The 24,628-nt window shown below is 42.9% G+C and overlaps 1 protein-coding gene across 1 annotated transcript; it reads right to left on the bottom strand.

The window, feature by feature from the left end:
* Window positions 1-809: 809 nt before the first annotated feature.
* On the bottom strand, window positions 810-15,941 carry klhdc10 (kelch domain containing 10). Its single transcript, XM_042316052.1, is given in 10 exon segments — window positions 810-2,984; window positions 3,514-3,653; window positions 3,929-3,976; window positions 4,073-4,139; window positions 4,702-4,786; window positions 4,945-5,093; window positions 7,289-7,392; window positions 7,395-7,442; window positions 8,672-8,893; window positions 15,630-15,941. Coding segments are annotated over 10 exon segments (1,158 nt in total). The 5' UTR covers window positions 15,715-15,941; the 3' UTR covers window positions 810-2,774.
* Window positions 15,942-24,628: the final 8,687 nt, after the last annotated feature.

Below are 24,628 nucleotides of genomic sequence, written 5' to 3'. Positions count from 1 at the left end.
ACATCTACACATGGTGTAATGCTAGGATTTGTATGGACCTAAACATCTACACATGGTGTAATGCTAGGATTTGTATGGACCTAAACATCTACACATGGTGTAATGCTAGGATTTGTATGGACCTAAACATCTACACATGGTGTAATGCTAGGATTTGTATAGACCAAAACATCTACACATGGTGTAATGCTAGGATTTGTATGGACCAAAACATCTACACATGGTGTAATGCTAGGATTTGTATGGACCATAACATCTACACATGGTGTAATGCTAGGATTTGTATGGACCATAACATCTACACATGGTGTAATGCTAGGATTTGTATGGACCATAACATCTACACATGGTGTAATGCTAGGATTTGTATGGGAAATAGTACACATTTACTGCCATTTTCCTGACCTTCCTGTTCTGTTTTCTAGTCTTGTGATTTTCTTTGTTGCAAAGTATTGGATAAGGTGCAGCCAGGTCTATTTCAACAAGGTCTTGTACCTGAGCAGGCAGATAAACAACCTTCCACACAGCTCATTTTGTAAAGGAATGGTATCTAGTCATAAGCAAGGGCATGCCAATTTCAATGTGCTTGTTGCACAGAGGATGGTGGTTAAATAAATCTTGACTATTAGGCAAGTACTTGGTAAAGTGTGCACTACAAGGATGGCAGCTCATTCCATGCCAGTTACCATTACACTGTTGAAGCAGACAAACCATTCCCAGATCAGTTTGTGCTGTCTTGCTTCAACTTGTGCCAATGACCACACAAACAGATCTGTGACCAGGCTAAGCAAACAAAGGTGATACAAAACTATTTACAGTACATGTTTATTGACTCGTCAACAATCGAAAAATTAAACATTCACCAATACAATTATCAATTCAGCGATCGCCTTAACCATTTGCTGCACAGCAAGGATTCAAGTCCAGGGGAGACGACTTTTCCAACTTAAAAGGTGACTAATGACATGCGGAGAAGAGGTGTAATAGAATGAGGACAGGCACAGATTTAGGCATTTCCTTGATGGGGAGTAGGGAATGGGTATTCATTGACATTTTAAACTACCCCCTTGGCAACGATCAATAAATACTATTTTGTTCCACAAGGCAGATTTAATGGCATTGAATTCAAGGTGCCATAATATTTGGCGTTAAACCACGTTCCCAACTCAGCATATAACCTGATCTGTGTTGATTATCTGACCCTGGCACTCTGTCTGCATACATTGAGCCTTAACAGCAGAATACTGTTCAGATTCAGCTCCCAAGTACAACAAAGGGAATCCATAAATACATATTCCCACATTATTGCTGCTTCAACTATTTGTCCAATGATTGCTTGACAATGGAGCAGTTCAATGTGTTTGGAAAGGGCACATCAATGCATTGACTGATCTGACAAGTGGTGCATATGTTATCTTTGATGGGAGGGGAAATTATAGAGAAGGAGAAGCGATCAAAAATGGGAGTCATGTTTAAATGGTCAGTATGTTTGGATCGAGCTAAACCATTACTCATGTTTCCTTCTGTCTAGGTTGTGGTACTTAAATTTCATTGAAACTTTGGGAAAGGCACTGAATGAATCAGATCAATGTCAGTATTCTACTTAAACAGATCCACATAAATCTGTTATTTGTTCTATTAGCAAAGATGGAGTAAAAGTTGGAACAGAAATTGAAAATTTTATTTAAATAAAAACATTTAAGGAGCACCATATTCACAGTGATGGGATGATTTAGTTTACAAATGGACTTTCCACAAGCATACTAAAGTGACTGATACAGTTCAGAATGAATGGAGACCAGGTGTTTTGACTCCTTACCCATCTTCCATTGATATTAGGTTTCTACTATGGTGGGTATAAGGGCTAAGTCCCTTGGTCAAAAGTAGTGCACTATAGAGAGAATAGGGTGCAATTTGGGACACTGATGCAGATAACCATCACAGAGATTTGTATATCAGAGATAACTACCAGAGATAATTGTTTCAAATACCTGTATGTATATCCAAGATACCTGAATGCATATCGGATAACTGAATCAGTGTTAAATGGGTATTAGGAGTGTGGTGTGATATTAGGTGAAAGGGAAGTGGTCTATTAGAGACCCAACTACAGTAGCATCAGTCTGTTCTTCACACAAATAAACTATTAAAATCAGACACTATCTGTTAATAAGCCTTGAATAGGGAAAAGTGCTGACATGAGGGTGGTACCAATACTACCTTCCCCTTGTAACACACCAGACAGTTGGCATGTTTTTGTAACTTTTCATCTGACTCCAAGTCTAACTTTCCTAATTGTACGTAGAGAGAAAATAAATGAGAGAAATGGCGAACAGAATGTCTCATGAAAATACATACAAATAAATGTCCTTCAAATAAATAATCATTCCTCTGAAATGGCATTCTTATTAAAGTCATGAAGGCCAATATAAAATGAGAAAGTAGTGAGGGTCGATGTGAATCTGAAAGCCGTGGAGCAAATGATGTCTGGGTCTGTAGGCAGGCGGATTGAGAGGCTAGAAGCGTGTGTGAGGGGGTGGCGACCTTAACACAAAGACAAGACGGGGCGGGGGAATGGGGGCGGGGTCAAGAAACATTCCACTTGGATTCCCTTTAAAATCAGACGTCCAAACGCAAAAAGAAAAAAGGCATCCCATTGTTTTTGGTTTTAAGGCGGGGCTACGTAGGCAGAGGGACCATCAACTCCTTCAAGGCGACCCCCTTAAAAATAAATCCTGTGTTCCCATCTGACATCTCCATCCATCCTTCCTCCTTTATTTCAAGCGCTCAATGAGTTCCTGTGTGAGTCCCAGGTGGAGGAGCTGCATGGTGGGTAACTGAGCCAGCTGGGGGTGGGCCTTGAGCAGACGCTCCCAGCACAGCTCCAGTAGGCTGGGCACTGCCAGCCAGATCTTAAACAGGGAGCCAGTCCGCTTGTTCTCGTGGATGTTCACCACACCACCGTGGATGTACATGCAGCCAGCCTGACCGGAGAGAAGATCACAATCAGAAACCTTTATCGTCATGCAACAGTCAGTCGCACAGAGAGAGTGAGTGAAATATGAGCGGGATATTGAATTGTGGTTATTGATTTAGGATGATCCTGTGTTCTTGTTTTGGCAGTGTAAGAATATACTGACTAATCGTGCCAATAAAGCTAGTTGGATTGGAAACAGAAATGGGCTTCGGCCAGAGAGATGAAGGGACTTACAAATGAGTTCTGAAATGAGGTAGTAGAGAGGGGGAAGGAGACATTGCACCTTATTAAAGGAACATCATCAAGTGACACTTTGCTTCTTGAAAGTCCAATATCTTTGAAGTTTGACTGCTGACATGCAAAACATTTTGGGATGTTCAACATTGTATCAACATTGGTAGTTTTTGAGTGGCGTTTCCTTTGAAGTCTACTATGCTACATCTTAACCAGCGAGATGCGTATAACCTGAATGGGACACTATAACAGTTGTACATAATAAACAGCTGAGGTTTCCTCTAGTGTAGAGCCCTACTGACCGGGGTCACAGCAGCACAGTGGAAATAGGCTGGCTCAGGCATCACTGCTGGGAGCTTGGTCCACTGGAACGTCTGCAGGTTGATCTTCCACAGATCAGCCACAATGACTTCACCGTTGTAACCTCCACATAGAAACACATCTGACACAACATCATGGGTTAGACTGAGACCAGTTAGAATATATTGATGGGATGACGAAAATTAACTTTTTTTTTCAAACCCTATTTGGGACATTGAATGGAACTGTTGAATGAGATGCGGAGGCAGACAGAAGCAGACTAATGAAGACTTCTGAAAGTGGCTCTGATAAAACCACCACCGTTAGAAGGATAAGTGGTCCGGGCAACGATACCACTACACTTCCTGTACAAACATTGTAATACTACTGCTATAGAATAAATGATAAGAATCTCACCGTTCCGTATCTGCACACAGCTGTGACATCTCCTGGGAGCAGGGTACCCTGTCAGAACCCAAAGCAATTGGATGAGTAGTGATATGTGAATAAACAGACCCATAGACAGCACATTAGTTTTCTATTAAAACATCAAACACAAACCTATTTTATCATGAGGCTTGGTGGATATCTCCTCCCAGGAATTTGTCTCCAGGTTGTACGCATGTATCTGGTACAAACAAAAAGGAAATTAGTTCACCTCCAACACACAACCATAACCTGGCCACGTAACCCAGCCTCGTAACCCAGCCTCGTAACCCAGCCTCGTAACCCAGCCTCGTAACCCAGCCTCGTAACCCAGGCCACGTAACCCAGCCTCGCCTAACCCAGCCTCGCCCAGCCTCGTCGTAACCCAACCCCAGCCTCGTAACCCAGCCTCGTAACCCAGCCTCGTAACCCAGCCTCGTAACCCAGCCTCGTAACCCAGCCCAGCCTCGTAACCCAGCCTCGTAACCCAGCCTCGTAACCCAGCCTCGTAACCCAGCCTCACTCAGTGGCAGAAGTGGCTGCTTCCTCGATCTTTATGGCTTTACAGCACTAAAAATAGCCTGAAAACCACCAAGTGACCAAACTACCTAGATTAGCTGTCTGTTTGCCTAGTCAGACTCACTACCATCACAGGTTTACGATCATTCTTCTGACCTTCCTTGAACTTATCACAGATCTGAATTGGATGGATAGGTGAAAGTGATTGGAACAGGGTTTATGTTGATGACAGGTTGGTGTACTACCTTGTCCAGAGGATAGGAGGTCCAGGAAGTCCCTCCTCCCAGGATGTATATCCTCTGACGGTCGTGTGCTATTTCATGTCTGTACCTGTGACACAAACAGACATGACTCATTACTTATGAGGTCCTCTGCTCCTCTAGGAGTGACTGGGGTGTATTCACTAGACACCAAACAGAAGAAATTGGACTGAAACAGGGAGGGACAATGACATGATCCGGTGGGACCGATTAAGGCGTGATGCTCACCGTTCCTCAGGCAGGTCGTCTGGTGGGTTGTTGGGTTTGAGGTGGATCCACTCTCTGGTGTTCAGGTCCAGTCTGTGCAGGTCTGTGCTGTAGATGTAACCCGTCGTACCCCCAAACACATACAGGAAGCTGTTAATGATGGCCATCGCCTTGGGGAGAGAGAAACAAAATGGCTACCAAATCAAACTTCAATGGGAATCAACAACAATAAATATTTTTATTTGCAAGGATTGCCTATATCTACTTTTGCTATATAATATGCTCCCCTGGGATCCTTTAATGAGTCTACCTATCCCTGTGGACATTTGTCCACCATGAATTCTAGTTAAGTCAATCAGATTTTATTCAAATTTTACAAATGCATGTCAAAGCGCTTAGCTTTCTAATCTAATGTTCATTACCTCCAACTCAATACCTGTGTCTACAAGTGAAAACCGTGCATTTCTACATTTTGTAGAACTAAATATGACATTAAAAAGTTCTATCCAATGACATCATCAAAAGTTAAAACATTTTGAAAAACTGATTTTCAAACACTGAGATTCACGGTGACGTGGGCAGCAAGAAAAACCCTCCCTCTGGCTAGAAACGTGTTGCAGACTTTGAAAATCCCTTTTTTCACTTTTAATCCTACCCTGTGATGTCACAGAGAAGCATTTTTTTCAGGGCCTTCTTGTGTTTTTAACTACGGATCACAGAAAGGTGCTGTTTTCACTTACAGTGACTTGAACTTTTCCACATTTTGTTATGTTACAGCCTTATTATAAAATGTATTAAGTATTCAGACCCTTTGCTATGAGACTCCAAATTGAGCTCAGGTGCACCCTGTTTCCATTGATCATCCTTGAGATGTTTCTACAACTTGATTGATTGGACATGATTTGAAAAGGCACACACCTGTCTATTTAAGGCCCCACAGTTGACAGTGCATGTCAGAGCAAATACCAAGCCATGAGGTCGAAGGAATTGTCCGTAGAGCTCCGAGACAGGATTGTGTAAAGGCAAAGATCTGGGAAAGGGTACCAAAACATTTCTCCAGCATTCAAGGTCCCCAAGAACACAGTGGCCTCCATAATTCTTAAATAGAAGAAGTTTGGAACCACCAAGACTCTTCCTAGAGCTGGCTGCCCAACCAAACTGAGCAATTGGGAGAGAAGGGTCTTGGTCAGGGAGGTGACCAAGAACCTGATGGTCACTCTGACAGAGCTCTAGAGTTCCTCTGTGGAGATGGGAGAAACTTCCAGAAGGACAACCATCTCTGCAGCACTCCACCAATTAGGCCTTTATGGTAGAGTAGCCAGACGGAAGCCACTCCTCAATAAAAAGGCACATGACAGCCGCTTGAGTTTGCCAAAAGGCACCCAAACACTCTCAGACCATGAGAAACAAGATTCTCTGGTCTGATGAATCCAAGATTGAACTGTTTGGTCTGAATGCCAAGCGTCACGTCTAGAGGAAACCTGGCACCATCCTTACTGTGAAGCATGGAGGTGGCAGAATCATGCTGTGAAGATATTTTTCAGCGGCAGGGACTGGGAGACTAGTCAGGATGGAGGCAAAGATGAACGGAGCAAAGTAGAACGAGATCCTTGATGAAAACCTGCTCCAGAGCGCTCAGGACCTCAGACTTGGTCGAAGGTTTACCTTCCAACAGGACTACAACCCTAAGCACACAGCCAACACAATGCAGGAGTGGCTTCGGGACAAGTCTCTGAATGTCCTTGAGTGGCCCAGCCAGAGCCCGGACTTGAACCCAATCGAACATCTCTGGAGACCTGAAAATAGCTGTGCAGCGACACTCCCTATCTAACCTGACAGAGCTTGAGAGGATCTACAGAGAAGAATGGGAGAAACTCCCCAAATACAGGTTTGCCAAGCTTGTAGCGTCATAACCAAGAAGACTCGAGGCTATAATCGCTACAAAAGGTGCTTCAACAAAGTACTGAGTAAAGGGTCTGAATACTTATGTAAATGTGATATCATTTATTTATTTTTTAGCAAACATTCAACAAAAACAAGTTTCTGCTTTGTCATTATGGGGTATTGTGTGTAGATTGATGAGGGTAAAAAAGGTTTTTAATCAATTTTAGAATAAGGCTGTAACCTAACAAAATGTGGAAAAAGTCAAGGTGTCTGAATACTTTCCAAAGGCAGTGTATGTATACACTGATATGGTACTGGAGATAATGAATGAGGTTGAAAAGTGGCGGAAGTGCCCTATAACAGGGAACGGAGTGAAGGCCTAAACCCCAGAGTCCAGAGCAAGCCAAGGGGCAGTGGCAGACAGAACCAGTAGAGAAGATAATCAGAGATGAGCCAGTAATGCCGGATTTGATTGGCCTACCTGTCCGTAGATTCGGTTGGGCTTCTTCCCTCGGCAGTTGAGCAGCGACCACCGCTTGTACTTGACGTTGCAGACGTGGACGTCATTCCCGTTGTTTTCCCCAAAGGAATCCCAGTGCCACCAAACACCAGCAGATTGTTTCCATGTAAAACAGCTGAGGGACACAATACTGAGGGTTTAAGCTGGGTCGTGTTCATTAGGGCACACAGTAGCAAAACCTTAAGACATTTTGCAACGGAAACAAAGTGTTTCTTATTGCACTTATTTTAAAAGCATTTCACTACCCCCAAAATAACATTTGCTAAATATGTGTTTTCAACCAATACGATTTTAAGTCCCTCCCATTGTCATGCCTACTGGACACTATTCCCAACGGTGTGACAGCAGGTGGGATTGTCCATGTGGAGGCTTTTCACCAAATCACTAAACTTGATAATCCATTGTCTTCTGAGGTCATAATGTCATGGGATGACGAGGTAAAACCGAAAAATCATCCACAGACCAATTATTTATCAAACAGTCCATTTGATGTTACTGAGGTGTAGAAATGCTATTTCGTGATTTAATACATCAATGAGTTAGCTAAATCATATTTTACTAACCAAAACTCGTCACAAGTGACTGGGTTCTAAATCAGTTTGACCCCCACCAGCAGTGCTTGTTCATTCAACCATTCTTTCATACAATCACGATTGGTTTGATTTAATTAAACATTTTAGATGTGGAGAATTGTAGGATATTTTATTTGACCCTCTTGATAAGAAGTGACCATACTGTATTAAGTTGTTATTGATAGATTACATGCATTGGAAATGAAAAAGTAAATAAGCAAATACTGCAACCTGAGTTTCCCATACATAAATGTCCAGGGTAAATTACTACAGTAGATGGGCCCTGGTATTTCAGTTGTACTGAATGACTGTCAAATCTGTGCTTAGTCTGCTCAATGAGCTACATTTATACTGAAGATCAGTGGAGATTTTAGCATGTAAATCTTGGTGGGGCAAATATATATATTTTTTACATTTTTAGATGCATGCCAGCAAAGCCACTACACAACACCAACTGAGCCACATGGGACTCCTGAACATAATACCCTTCGGTACCCATGAACATAAACCCCTTCAGTACCCCTGAACACAATACCCTTCGGTACCCCTGAACACAATACCCTTCAGTACCCCTGAACACAGTACCCTTCGGTACCCCTGAACACAGTACCCTTCAGTACCCCTGAACACAGTACCCTTCAGTACCCCTGAACACAGTACCCTTCGGTACCTGAAGATAATACATCAAGGACGATAGGCTAAAAGATCATTTTCACTGTAGTGTCCCTTTAAATTCCATACCTGAAATAAACAATCCTACTGGTTCCCTTACCTGACATGGAGGCCAGCTCGGTGGGCATGTAGCCCTCTGTACGGATCTGCTGCCAGGTGCCCGTGGCAAAGTGGTACCTCCACAGCTCCCTGAACAGCGGGTAGTCCTCGTTCTCCTGGCCGCCCGACTCATCATAGTCCGGGTTGTACCCCCCGAACACGTACAGGTTGGTGTTGTCTGCCACGCAGCGATGCCCACTCCGAGCTGGGGGCATATGGAGACCTGTGGGGTGGTACAGAGTGGTATTAGGAGGAGGATGACAGTAAGGGACAAGGTGGAGAGAGATGTTAAGCTACAGCAGGCTACTACTCCAGGAATCACACATAGACTAGTTGGCCATCCTTCATCAGTCCTGTGTTAATCTTCATGGGTTCACATCATGCTGCCATGATAATAACCATTGATCAAAAAATATAAACTGTTCTAACTAGAAGACGTAAAACAGGACAGTTTGACTAGTTGATAGAGCTGCAAGATTCCGGTAAACTTACCAAAAAATATTAGTTGGAAGACAACCGGAATCAGAATGGAATAAGCAGGATATCTGGATTTCTCAAACCAGAATTTCTGGAATTTTGAAAACCCACTAGTTGAGGACTAGCCTATGCTGTCTGAGCAAGGTCCTACCATGTTGCAATCTGGGATTCCGGAGGTTTCTATTGTGTAAGCACTAAGCTAGTGAAGTTGTGTGGAACATTTGTGATAAAGAAGCACAGCAACTACAGTATAATATACCTGGTCAAACTAATAAAGCAAGTAGGTGCATCTTGCTGGCATCATGGTACTTTTTAAATCCCAGGGTGGTACACACAGCAGAACAGACTGAGTAATATAATAGAGTGTGTATTACTATCCTCCTGGTAGCAGACAGTATGGTACTTTTTAAATCCCAGGGTGGTACACACAGCAGAACAGACTGAGTAATATAATAGAGTGTGTATTACTATCCTCGTGGTAGCAGACAGTATGGTACTTTTTAAATCCCAGGGTGGTACACACAGCAGAACAGACTGAGTAATATAATGGAGTGTGTATTACTATCCTCCTGGTAGCAGATGTCCCCACAACCATAGAAAAACAAGGAAAATGTTCCCTTGTGGGGACATTTCCCAGGTCCCCAATAAGGCAAAGGCTATTTTAGGCTTAGTTTAAGGGTTAGAATTAGGGTTAGAGAAAATCATATTTTTGATGGGAATAAATGTTTAGTCCCCACAGGGATAGAAAAACAAACTGTGTGTGTGTGTGTGTGTGTATGTAGATTCACTGAAAACAAAACGGCTCAGACTTAGGAACACAACTTCCAAAAAGTTCCCACCGATGGGGCGCTCTTTTCCACAGTGACAGTCCACCAAGAGAGAGCACAAGAGCCCTGCCACCTTCACCTTTCAGCTACATGACCGTCCTCTCCGCAGTAAAAACACAGAGCTCACCACCAATAGCCTAATTCCTAGGCTGGGCATTTGGTCCATAACCTGCAACACTGCAGCTGATACCAGTGTGTTCCCAAAACTCTAAAGTAGCCAACATAATGAAAAAATGTCATTCTCATTTGGATGCATCAATTAAGTAGCCAGCCACATAAGGATTAGGGTGAGTCGTCAGCTATTAGACTGGCAGCTGGCACGTAGAGAACACGCCGATTCTTACATTCTAATCAGTTATCAGACGCTCTTATCCAGAGACATTTATAGTATATTTGTAAGTACTGGTCCCCCGTGGGAATTGAACCCACAACCCTGGCGTTGCAAGCGCCATGCTCTACTGACTGAGCTGACAGTCAGAGAGAATCAACAAATTGGGTGGGTGCTGGAAGGTGACAAAAAGACACTAACATAAGGCGAGTTTCATGGCCCGGTGACCCGGGTGGGTGGAGAGTTCACTTAATGATCAATGAAATGGTCTAAAATGGAAGGACCAATGGAATGGTCTGCCCATCTGGGGCACCGGGCCATGCAAAACGAACTCGCCCAGACACACTCACACCCAACCTATTGGCCATACTAATTTTCTTAGGGCCTTTCACCACAATCAGAGTTGTCAGTTGGTCAGTAACACACACATCAACCACTTGTTTCTTAAACATCAGCAGCAGAGCAAGGGGTCCCTAATGACTCAAGAAGGGGGTCAAAAAAGCCTCTAACATAGCACCATGATGATGTTGTGATTAGATGCAGATCCTAGGTTAGGCTAACAGAACCCAGGACATTGTTCTAACATAGCACCATGATGATGTTGTAATTAGATGCAGATCCTAGGTTAGGCTAACAGAACCCAGGACATTGTTCTAACATAGCACCATGATGATGTTGTAATTAGATGCAGATCCTAGGTTAGGCTAACAGAACCCACATTGTTCTAACATAGCACCATGATGATGTTGTGATTAGATGCAGATCCTAGGTTAGGCTAACAGAACCCAGGACATTGTTCTAACATAGCACCATGATGATGTTGTAATTAGATGCAGATCCTAGGTTAGGCTAACAGAACCCAGGACATTGTTCTAACATAGCACCATGATGATGTTGTGATTAGATGCAGATCCTGGGTTAGGCTAACAGAACCCAGGACATTGTTCTAACATAGCACCATGATGATGTTGTAATTAGATGCAGATCCTAGGTTAGGCTAACAGAACCCAGGACATTGTTTACAGGGTAGCCATTTTTCAGAGACCGTTGGTTGCAGTATGAACAACAGAGGGCAAGCTATCCAAAACATGTTGCTCATGTCCAACAGCAGAGCAAGAGTCTGTGCTAAACAGAAGAACCAGTTTCTGCAGCACACTGTGTACAAGAGAAAGAAACGCTCATTCCAGAGACCTAGAATGTTACTGGTTTGTTTATCAAAGGGTGTTGGGCCACCACAACAGCTTCAATGCGCTTTAGCATAGATCCTACAAGTGTCTGGAACTCTATTGGAGGGATGCGACGCCATTCTACCACAAGAAATTCCATAGTTTTGTGTTTTGTTGATGGTGGTGGAAAATGCCATCTTAAGCACCGCTCTAGAATCTCCCATAAGTGTTCAATTGGGTTGAGATCTGACAGACACACCACACCCTTTAAACCCCTTATGCTCCTTTGAGACCCCTCTTTCAAAGTTACTGAGATCTCTTCTTCTAGCCATGCATGGTAGCCAAAATAATGGGAATTTCTATACATGACCCTAAGCATGATGGGATATTAATTCCTTAATTAACTCTGGAACCCCACCTGTGTGGAATCACCTGCTTTCACTATACTTTATATCCCTCATTGACTCAAGTGTTTGGTTTATTTTATCAGGCACCTGTCCATTCACACCATATGTGAAACACTGATACTCTCAGCGCCAGGCTTCAGACCGAGATAAAGCTTCACCACGCCAAAACCACACTCAACTAACAAGCTAAAAGACGAGATAAGAAATGGGTTGAGCACAGGTCATTCTTCATCTTCAGTCTCAATGTAAGGGCAGGCATAATCAAATCCACTCTACTAGAAGACAAAAATGCTATACTTTAATGAAGTACAGGACCTAGGCTACCTTAGGTCAGGGGAAAGAGGATACCTAGTCAGTTGCACAACTGAATGCATTCAACCGAAATGTGTCCTTCCGCATTTAAACCAAAACATCTATTCTAGGTTTGAAAAATTCCACCCTTCAATGCCACTTTCACATAGCACGAACCAAGTGGGGATGGTGATGCCGTTGTATAATGCAGTATAATGGTCCAGGCATGTGTTTTGTCCATCAGCAGACAGACAGTGACAAGCTCAAGAGGCTGGCTCACACCCAAGCTCTGCTACCAAATCACACTGTCACTGTCCATTGGCCCAATTCCTGTCACACTGTTGTTCTCCCAGGCCCTAAACATCCCCACGCATTCTGTTCTCCCAGGCCCTAAACATCCCCACGCATTCTGTTCTCCCAGGCCCTAAACATCCCCACGCATTCTGTTCTCCCAGGACCTAAACATCCCCACGCATTCTGTTCTACCAGGACCTAAACATCCCCATGCATTCTGTTCTCCCAGGCCCTAAACATCCCCACGCATTCTGTTCTCCCAGGCCCTAAAACATCCCCACGCATTCTGTTCTCCCAGGCCCTAAACATCCCCACGCATTCTGTTCTCCCAGGCCCTAAACATCCCCACGCATTCTGTTCTCCCAGGCCCTAAACATCCCCACGCATTCTGTTCTACCAGGACCTAAACATCCCCATGCATTCAACTTTTTGAGCTGGTCTGACAGTCTGGCTTTATATTGCCCAGGCACTCATGTCCTCTCTATGTTGCTAGGTGGCATTTTACAATGTCACTCAATGTCCACATTTCACCAGCCGCTGAAAACCAGCCTAGGATTACATCTGCTCAGTGATGAGTTAGAGAAGAGTGCATGTACAATGGCATGCATGTAGCCTAGCCTCTTTCCACAGCATGTAGCCTAGCCTCATTCTACAACGTGTAGCCTCTTTTTACAGCATGTAGCCTCACCTCTTTTTACAGCATGTAGCCTAGCCTCTTTTTACAGCACGTAGCCTAGCCTCTTTTTACAGCACGTAGCCTAGCCTCTTTCCACAGCACGTAGCCTAGCCTCTTTTTACAGCACGTAGCCTAGCCTCTTTTTACAGCACGTAGCCTAGCCTCTTTTTACAGCACGTAGCCTAGCCTCTTTTTACAGCACGTAGCCTAGCCTCTTTCCACAGCACGTAGCCTAGCCTCTTTCCACAGCACGTAGCCTAGCCTCTTTCCACAGCACGTAGCCTAGCCTCTTTCCACAGCACGTAGCCTATCCTCTTTCCACAGCACGTAGCCTATCCTCTTTCCACAGCACGTAGCCTATCCTCTTTCTACAGCACGTAGCCTATCCTCTTTCTACAGCACGTAGCCTATCCTCTTTCTAGCCTATCCTCTTTCTACAGCACGTAGCCTATCCTCTTTCTACAGCACGTAGCCTATCCTCTTTCTACAGCACGTAGCCTATCCTCTTTCTACAGCACGTAGCCTATCCTCTTTCTACAGCACGTAGCCTATCCTCTTTCTACAGCACGTAGCCTATCCTCTTTCTACAGCACGTAGCCTATCCTCTTTCTACAGCACGTAGCCTATCCTCTTTCCACAGCACCTAGCCTCTTTCTACAGCACGTAGCCTATCCTCTTTCCACAGCACGTAGCCTAGCCTATTTCCTCTTCTTTCTACAGCACGTAGCCTATCCTCTTTCCACAGCACGTAGCCTATCCTCTTTCCACAGCACGTAGCCTTTCTTTCCACAGCACGTAGCCTATCCTCTTTCCACAGCACGTAGCCTATCCTCTTTCTACAGCACGTAGCCTATCCTCTTTCTACAGCACGTAGCCTATCCTCTTTCTACAGCACGTAGCCTAGCCTCTTTCTACAGCACGTAGCCTAGCCTCTTTCCACAGCATGTAGCCTATCCTCTTTCCACAGCAGGCATTCTCATTAGCACATGTCCTTCGTGCACACACACAACATAATTTTAGAAGAAGCAAGGCATTGCCTAGATTTTGCACAGCAGCTAAGTAGTAGGCCACAGACAACTATACCTACAGAGAGCAATAGTAATGGCGTCTTTTTGTAGGAACTAACTCTGTCATGGCTCATTAGCCAAAGCCTATTGGGAATTTATATTGATAAACAGAGAAAATAAGGTCTGTGGTAAACACAGGCTTAGGAGATCGTATACGTTTTGTGATAATCTTCATTAGCTAATGTCACTTTAAGCATTTATTTAATCAAAACAAGCACAGTCTTCATAATTCATAAAGGTCCTGTGAATTGACTGATATTATCTCACAGGGGAAAAAAACATAAGATATCCTAAGTATGTGTTAACCTCAGACCTTAATTTCAGTGTTTATTCCAAAACCCCATTCTCTCCCACCATAGGAATTGCTGAACGAACCAGATGCAACCGATTTACGGTATTTGGGACTACAAGCTGGCGAGCTCTATGTTACTATGAACAAGGGTTGCAGTACCTGGGGCTCCGGATGCAGTCCTTGATGTAACAAACACAAATCCATCCGGCATCAGTATATATGTGATTATTAAACAGCATTAGATTATATTCTGGTGTATTGCCAACAATAGAAGGCCTAATGCCTGAGGACCAAAATAAGGTGATAATGTGTATAATGAAATATGATCAATTTCTCATCCATAATTCTATCTCATCTTGGTGGTTTGGAGTCAGTTTCGAGGTCATTCGCATACAGTAAATCAATCAATACCGTGGTCAATAGCTTAAGTTAAATGTATGAATCAGGTTCTACTAAACATATTTTTTTGCAAGGATGGAGGATCACCTGGAGCTGAGCATTTCTGCGGATGAGTCGACCACCAACAATCTTTCCATAATCATAATGATGTCAGTCTAGCGAACGTTATGCAGCAAACATTTGTATAGCCAACAACTGAACCAGAATATGGCCTTATTAATGGATGTCTCCTGTAAAGCCAGATTCGGGTTCAGCCAACAACATGAAGCGCAAATAACTGACATCTGTGAAATAACGTTAGCTAGAATTAACGTTAGTCAGCTAAAACATTTGCAATCCAGCTAATAACGTTAGTAGATTAGGCTAATATGAGATTGTTTACTTTCATATTTTATTCTTAAACGGTGTTTCCATGGTTTATTGCTCTCTGAGCAAACCAAAATAAACATAGATAGCTAATTACCTACCTAGGTAACGTTAGCCAGTTAGTGGTTCAGACAGAGGCTAACTAGTTAGCTACCTAGGTCGCCGCTAAACATTGGTTAAACAGCTTGTCTTTCAATGTCAATAGTACAAAAACCCAGTTAACCGCTGCAATCAAGATTAGCGGATTTTGTCAATCATATTCATTGAATTGGTTTCATAACAGTAACGTTACCAGCGGACAGGTCTCTAGTAATATGGCTAACGTTAGCTAGCTGGATATGCTACAGTAGTATGTTGTTTTTGACTGACCTGCTACTCTGACTGGAGGCCTCACTGTCAGTTTCTCGAATTTATTCAGTTGTTCCGAACTGCGATCGCCTTCTGCGGCCGACATCGTTTCCCAGATCCAAGACGATCAACAAAATGTTACTCAAAATTGCGACAAAATGCTTTAAGGTGCTGATAATACATTACAACAAATAAAACGTTACATTATTCCCAAGGAAAGCCATTTACAAATGCACCGTTCAGGTGTCCCTGACCAATCAGAGAGCCTGTTATTGATGTGCATCGCGTAGGAAAGTTATTGGGTTTCCACTAGTTACCACAGCCATCGTAAATATTCATGAAAACAAACATTTGCTTTTTGGTCTTAATTTAAGGCCAAGGTTAGACATAAGATTGGCAGTGTGGTTAAGGTTAGAGTTAGGTTTAAAATCCTATTTTGAGAAGATAAATTTAAGTAATGGGCGGGGTTTTACTTTGTGGCTGTGATAACTAGTGACGACAAAATTATGGGCGGGGCAAGGTACATACTATGTTGAAAATAAGCCAGGGTGCATAATTGAGCGCTTTGCATAGTTCATAGATCGTCCTATTTTTCTAATTGTCCATAAATGACTTTGATTTAATGCAAAAAGTTTGGCATATGTTGCATAATGATGGATTAAGCATGAATTCCCAATTACTAATACTGTGTCACTGTGACTTGGTTAATAGAACAAGGCTTAAAGTCAAATGAACATTTATTTATTCATACCTAGGCCACTTGAAATTGTTGAGGAGGTTGAAAATATTCATCAGGGACGAAAACACTTTATTGACACTATCAATTCATGAAGCAAAAGCACATCACTGACAATAGTCATAAAATCCTAGAAGAAGTGTTGGACATTCCCTCTTGGATTTCCAGACAAGATTGAGCTGAAAATAACCAAGTGGGAAAATACATTTTAGTTATTGAAAGAAGCATTTATGTTTTAAACAATTGCCTGTTGATCATTTAAATTCCACAATATGAAATTATATGAAGACAACGTCTATCTGTCAGTTCACTTTCTCAGGGTAATTTAACTGATTGGATGGCAATGACTTCCTTACCCTCCCTGTCCTGGATGGCTGTGCTTATTGCCAGAGTTTCAGCCACAACCAGTTGTGGTTCTAGCTTATATGGCTCCCTGAGGGGAACCCCCCCTTCAACAATATGTCTGTGAAACTATGAATTAATTATGGTTTATTTGGTAACATTTCGTAGTGTGACTGATTTTACTAATGGAATTAGTACTGTACAAAGTTAGAGGTGCACTAACTTGGGCTTCCAGTGGGGAGACCTGAGGTCAACCTACCCCCGCCCCCTCCCCATCTCGTACTTCTGAGTGGTAGACCTTCCCAGGCAGTAGCCTGCCTAGCTCACAAACTTGAATCAGGGCGCCCACTCCGACAAGGTTAATTGACCCACAGTCCCACACGGTGACATGATATCATTGACGTAACGTGCAAATCAGCAATAGAAAACCGATCGCGTAAATGTCACCAATCCAAATTTTTGCGGCCACTCCATGCCGCCCCCAACAAGATGCCGCCAAGGGCGGCTGCCCATATCGCCTAAACCTAAATCTCATATTGTACATATAACTCGCCAGCCAGCATTCTACAACATACCCCAATGGTCCTTGGGGCTGGTGTTATGTCTTATTTTCTCTGTCTCCTTTCTCTCTGTCATGATGTCAGCTGAAAGTGTCTTCGGACAGTAAGGTGGAAGATGGACCCTGATGAGGCCACTGTTGTAGATAACCTGCTTATGGCCATCAGATGGTACCAGACAAACTTTGAATTGAACTCCAGCTCTTGCCAAAATGGTTTGTTTTTCTTTACACAACTGAACTGCTTCCAATTGGCTCAATCGTCCCCCTTCCTCTCCCCTGTAACTATTCCCCAGGTTGTTGCTGTAGATCAGAATGTGTTTTCAGTCAGCTTAACTGGTAAAATAAGGGTTAAAAAAACTGTGATCTCAAATTCTTTAGTGCAATGGAAATTGATGAGTTCATTCTCTGCTAATGTTTCTCCACAAATCTATGGATGGATGATGCCAGATATATCCCTGGTCATGTCAACCACTGGCCTCTGGTACCCATGTGTGGCTAAGAATCCCGTCACCTACTGGCCCGTACTTTGATCTCCTTTCTCTCGGTGTCCCCTTCATTTCACACTGTTTCTGTCAATAAACAATCAAATCTGTAAGGAGAATGGCCAGTTGTGCAGCCTTGTCACAGGTTGTAACATCTGATGTGTGGTGATGATGCCAAAACTCTGTGTGCTGTGCACAACCAGTTGATTCCACTAGCCTTGATTTGGCTAGCTGACCCTGAAACAAGCTTAAATTGACACGAATGCCGTCGTCAAAATCGTGGAAATGACCGGACCAAGGTGCAGCGTGGTGAGCATACATTTTACTTTATTATAAATGGCACCAACAAAACAAGAACCACGACGCTTACTAGGGCTATACAGGCCACTAACAAAGACAACTACCCACAAAATACAAAAGGAAAAAAGGCTGCCTAAGTATGATTCCCAATCAGAGACAACGATAGACAGCTGTCCCTGATTGAGAACCATACCAAAACATAGAAACACAGGACATAGAGTTTCCCACCCGAGTCACACCCTGACCAACCAAACATAGAGAATAAAAAGATCTCTACGGTCAGGGCGTGACAGTAATATACCACGGCTTTGGGCTGTATCCAGGCACTCCACGTTGCGTCGTGCAATAGAACATACCTTAACCGTCGTATATTGGCCATATACCACACCCCCTCGTGCCTTATTGCTTAAATATGTAACCTGACAAAGTTCACATATAAATATGAGTTATTGATCTATCATTCTACTTGAAAGCAAGTATAAGAAGCTGTAGATCTGTTCTATGTGCGCTTTTATATACTTCCTGTTTTTATGTTTTGTTTTTGCATAATTTTACTTTTGGTTTTGTACACCAGCTTCAAACAGCTGCAAATACATTATTTTTGGTTATGGAAAATATATGTCACAGTGGTTTAGATAGTACAATGATTCTCTACACTATACTAGCTTATTTTCTCACATACACTGAAATTATGCGAACTATTCGAGTTTTAACAACCAGGAAACGATTTAATTGCTAGCAATATTAGTCTATGAGTGCAAAGCCCTCCTCGGGGAGTGTGCCCGGGGGCCTACCTGATCGTTCTAATGATGCATTTTGCATCATGTTGTTGTGGCCGGTGACACTTTGTTTCCCGAAAGTCTGTCATGGATATTCACCACTAAGGACTCAAACTCAATGTAAATGAATCAATCTTCATTATAACAGCCGGAGAGGTTCACAAACTCAATCCAAGCTTGATGAAATCTCTGAGGAGGGCATTCCGTTTCAGTACTCTTATACTGCTACTCAAACAAGTCAAATAAGCATGATTGACATTATTCATTATTCATCATTAAAACGTTGGTTCCTGCACGTGACTGACTGACACCTCACAAGGCTTCTTCTTCCAAACCTGGGACCTTGAAACTGAGATACTACTTTTGGATCCCAGAACAATGATCTCGGCGTCCTGCCAATTGGTCTGAGGAAGAGGTCACAGTCAACTGCATGAACCAAGATAGAGGGAGAGGAGATGCTGTGTACAATTCAATGCTATCTCTTCAAACAACAACACTTTCCCTCACTTTCCCTCCTTTTTACACTGTGATAATCATCGTTCAATTTTAAGCTATCAAAGGAGCTTCTATTCTTCTATTAAAGTAAGTGAAATCAACACATTATACCAAACACGTCATACCTTCAAACCCTTCACTCTGGGTTGTACAATCTAAAAAACACACACATACACAAGGGATCTGTAGACTCAGATTGTTTCCAAGCTCTTACCACAATTGGGTTGCATTGACCTGTTCTGTATTTACTTCCTGTGACATCAACTAGTCAAAATATAAAACCTGTTTTTTAGCAAATCTGCTAGGGCCTTCAAAAAGTTGGTGCTGACTTATCAGCTCAGTATTCGGTACTAAAACATTTACTTGGATTTACTCCAATTCTGGACAGTGTTCCACGTCATGGAAACAGATGATTGTTTTAGATGACATTACCTTCTTACTTAAATCACTGGTATATTCAAACTATCGAATTGAGTAATAATAATAGAATATTGTCAAATATGTATCTTATTCAATTATTCATACCTCTGTCCCAAATTTGACCACTGTGTCAATACAGCCTGTTTTCAGTGACTACTGTTCACTTTCACTGGCGGCTTATCTATTGGTCCACAGGAAGCTTATCTTTAAACAAAACACCAGATGGCAGCCTCTAATATTATATTAGTCCCAAGGCTCAATCCCTCTGTTCATCATGTGACCTTGTATTGAAACATTTACTCCTTCAAATTACTAAGATATTGCCTTATCAGAGGGCTATCTGAAAGCCACTAATATTACCATTCACTTTGTTACTTTCACTAGTCTCCATATCTGTTTCCTTCAACTAGGACCCTCCCTTTCTTCCCAATAGGAAAGACCCTCTCAATCACTACTGCTAATGCACACGGATCACTATCAAACTGTGTTCTGCTTTCACCGCCACTGTAAGGTTTCAAAACAAACAAAACAAACATGATAACTTTTTCCATATTGGAAGGGAGTGTTTGCATTTAAGTCTACTCTTAATATGTATTACCAATTTCTGTTGGATATTCACTTTCTGCTTCACACTCATTAAATGTCTATTATTTTGAGATTCATATGTAATGCGCCAAAATGATAAACTACATTGGCCAATTCAGAAGGGGAGCAATAAACTTCGGAGAGAGCTTCCTTTTTAAAGTAGCTATCTAGACTAGAGTTTCTTTCTGGGATCAACAGTCCACTGTCATTGGAATATTCTGTCCATAAGGTTTCTGGCATCTGAGACAAAATCGACTGGGAGGCCGTGTCAGACCCCCACTCCTCCTGGGAGTGCCCTCTCCTCAATTTGCCTGCTTACGCATTGGTTTAATATCTGATATTTTGGGACATCAACGAAAACTCTATCTGGGGTACAATAAACTGTAGCATTAAGTTTAGTTAACAAGTCTCTACCTAACAAGTTACGGTTGGGTGGGTGAATACAGAAAATCATTTTCAACATTCATTGATCCTATGGAATGGGGCATAGGTTTTGTTTCACAATGTATTATTGGGGTGGAGGAAATCCCAAAAGGGTTAATATGTAACGCCCGGTGTCACGTTCTGACCTTAGTTTTGTCTTTGTTTTAGTATGGTCAGGGCTCCTCGTCAGAGGAGGAAGAAGACCGTTACACCGGGGGTGTAGTGGGGAAGAAGTCAGGCGCAGGAAGCAGAGAGTTCAGGGCAATGCTTACTTTTAATGCACCACAACGGTGAACAGATGCCAACCAAAACAAATGCCCCAAACACGGGGGACTTAAACAGTCCAGCAAAAACCCCAACACACTGACAACCGTGACATACAGCCGTGTACACATCGAAATAATCCCGCACAACCAGCAGGTGGGCCGGCTGGTAAATAAAGCCCAACCAATCAGCCTAAACTAAACACAGGTGAAACCAATAAACAGAAAAGGGGAAAAAAGGGATCAGTGGCAGCTAGTAGGCCGGTGACGACGAGCGCCGAGCGCCACCATAACAGGAAGGGGAGCCACCTTCGGTAGGAGTTGTGACATTATAGCTTTATTGGTTAGAGTCTTGTACCTTTACCAAAAGTGGAGGTAGTAGCACCCGTATCCACCAACATAAAAAAAACTGGAATGAGTAGGTGTGTCCCAACTCTTGCCTGGTACTGTATCTTTGGAGAGGGCATAACAGGTTAAGGCTTTGGAGAGGGCATAACAGGTTAAGGCTTTGGAGAGGGCGCGACCCTCAGAAATAATGTCATGACTCATGACCCAAATATCTATCTTTGGAGAGGGCGCAACCATCAGAAGTTATGTCATGACTCATGACCCAAATATTTAACGGAGCTTCGGCATAATTGCATCTTACTGGGGGAAACCTTATGACAATTTTCTGCTAAAAAAATCAACAATGACAGAGCGACCTTGTGACATAATTCTTCTGATTGTGAGCAAACCAAAAAACGGTCAACATACTGAACCAAAATACTCCCTCCAGGAGCAACAAAAGAAGAGAAGAGAAAAGAAAGAAAGCATTAGCTAAATCAATTACTGAAAAACAACAACTACATGGAGGCACCTGGGATAAACAGTGTTAGGCATCAGGGGTGCTCTAGCATCTACAGCATCATTTACTATTCTAAGGTCTTGCACAACATGATAATCACCAGATTGTTTCCTAACAGGGAAAATTGTTCTGTTACATGGCGAATTCGGGCAGAGAACCAGAGCGCCTCTTTCAACAAGCGCACTATGAATGGGAATGACTACCCAGACTATTTGCATAACCCCACCCCTTCTGCGCTGCTGCTACTCTCTGTTATTATTGATGCATAGTCACTTTGATAACTCTACCTACATGTACATATTACCTCAACTAACCGGTGCCCCCGCACATTGACTATGTACCGGTACCCCCTGTATATATCCTCACTATTGTTATTTTATTGCTACTCTTTAATTATTTGTTACGTTTATTTGTTACTTTTTGGGGGGTATTTTCTTAAAACTGCATTGTTGGTTAAGTGCTTGTAAGTAAGCATTTCACTGTTGTATTCGGCACGTGACAAATAAAATTAGATTTGATTTGATACCCTTTGTGGCTTCTTTGCTGAGAGGGTACTGAGCTTTGTAAGGTCTGTGGGTGCTTTTTGGAACAAGCTCAACTTGCGCAGCTCCTTTCATGCATGCAATGTCGGTCTTTGATTTAGGCCACAGTTCTTCAGGTATATCTTTTAGCCAATCATTAATCAACAGGAATTGGTTATTTTCTTGGTGTTGTCATTGCAGTAGCACAGTATGGGGAAGAGAAAGTTGCTGTTGGAGCTGACCACTTTCTCTCTTCTTCCCAAGCCACCCAATCAGTTGTTTCCATCACTTTCTTCATCTGAAAGCTACATCTTTCCATTGTGTTCCAGGAGCTTTTGATAAGCTACAGTGGGGAACAGAGCCAGGGAGTTCATACAGACTCATCAAAGTATCCGTCAGCAACACTCCAGCTGCTACGAAGTCTTCTCCTCTGTATATCTCATTCATGGTTATCTCATCTTTCTCTTTTTGTTTTGACAATCTCTGTTGGTATTCAGGGTCCTCTTCACATAAGGGAACAGCAGCAGTAGAATGTAGGTGTTCAGACACTTCCCGGTTAGCATGCAACAGGGAAGCAAGGGATTGCTATCTCAGCTGTCCCTCAACATGTTGATCATTCAAGTGCCCAACATAGTAACAGTTCATCAGGCATGGGAAGATTCCATTTTCTCTCAATCCCAATGACAATCCTTCTTCAGTACAGGCAACAGATAAATTCATTTTTTATTTGAGGGGGACAGACATGGCAGAATTCTATGTTTGATTAGCTCGGGAAAGCAAGGGATTGAAGATGCATAAGGAGTAATAAGGGAGATTACTGAATGAGCTAATCAAACATAAAATTCTGCCATGTCTGTCCCCCTCAAATAAAAAATGAATTTATCTGTTGCCTGTACTGAAGAAGGATTGCCATAAAGGCGTTTTGGGTGGACAAAATTGGTAAATTTTAGCAGTTGACAGGTCTCTTCTGGTTCTTCATCATTGTTTTCTTCATTCTGTTTCCGCCTCATCCCACGGTTGGTAGCCCCTCATCCACCTCCTCTTCCAAATGGTTTGTCCACCTGCACGACAACAGGTGATGACGGCCACTCTCCTTGGCCTTATCCTACTCCAAGACAGTGTCTTGAGAAACGCCCTAACTTCCCACAGTTGTAGCAGCTCCAGTCTCTCCCTCCGTTAGCTCCTAATCCAACGGCTCCTCCACCTGGCACAGGCCCACCTTTAAGTGGGTTATGTGGGGGTGGGAGGCCACCATCTCCGTCTGCTGGTGGAGGATTTGGTAGTGGCGGATACAAGGGGGGCCCCATGAAATGGTTGCCCTCTGAGAAAGGCCAGCCAGGCTTCTTCTCCTTCTTTCTCTTCAAGTTGGCCTCTCACAGAAATCTCCATCTGTCCATCTGGTCCAGTCTTATGTTTGGTTCCAATCAAATCAAATCAAACTTGATTTGTCATGTGTGCTGAATACAACAGGTCAGTACCCCCCTAACAAATGTTTTATCCATTGCACTACACAGCCCTTTTGGTTCCCAGCATGGATCCTCCATGCTACTCTTACTATTTCCCTTTCCCACATTAAATCCTTTGTTGAACTCTTTCAGTTTATCACACCATCCCACACTCACACAACTCTCACACCGGGGCTAAACCCCTGTTCAGTTAATTAGTCAATCATACAATACTCACATCCACATTCACTCAGTACTATTCCCAAACACATTCAGTAATCTCCCTTATTACTCCGTATGCATCTTCAACGATTGTCTTGTTGTTATTTCCTATGCATACATATGTATCTTCAACGGTTCTCTTGCCGCTACTTCCTATACCTCGTGCTCAATAACACCTTGTGCTATTATCATTGATTCTCAGACCTTTAGACACGTCCCATAAATGCCTAAAGACAATTGTCAGTGGGGCTTTTCCTTCCCTCACTCTAGCCTTCTCCTAAGACTAGTTATAGCGTTCTCTTAAGACTTTTGGGCTCCTGAGTGGCACAGCGGTCTAAGGCACTGCATCTCAGTACTAGAGGTGTCACCACAGATCCTGGTTCGATTCCAGGCTGTATCACAACCGGCCGTGATTGGGAGTCCCATAGGGTGGTGCACAATTGGCCCAGCCTCTTCCGGGTTAAGGTTTGACTGGGGTAGGCTGGCATTGTAACTAAGAATTTGTTATTAACTGACTTGTCTAGTTAAAAAATAAAAAGACGATGTTACCTTTCTTCATTTTTATGTTTGGTTTTATTGTTGTATTTTTTTTCTTCTTCAA

This window comes from Oncorhynchus tshawytscha, unplaced genomic scaffold, assembly GCF_018296145.1.
Source record: "Oncorhynchus tshawytscha isolate Ot180627B unplaced genomic scaffold, Otsh_v2.0 Un_contig_5464_pilon_pilon, whole genome shotgun sequence".
Lineage (NCBI taxonomy): Eukaryota > Metazoa > Chordata > Actinopteri > Salmoniformes > Salmonidae > Oncorhynchus > Oncorhynchus tshawytscha.
This window is presented reverse-complemented; position numbering and strand designations above follow the sequence as displayed.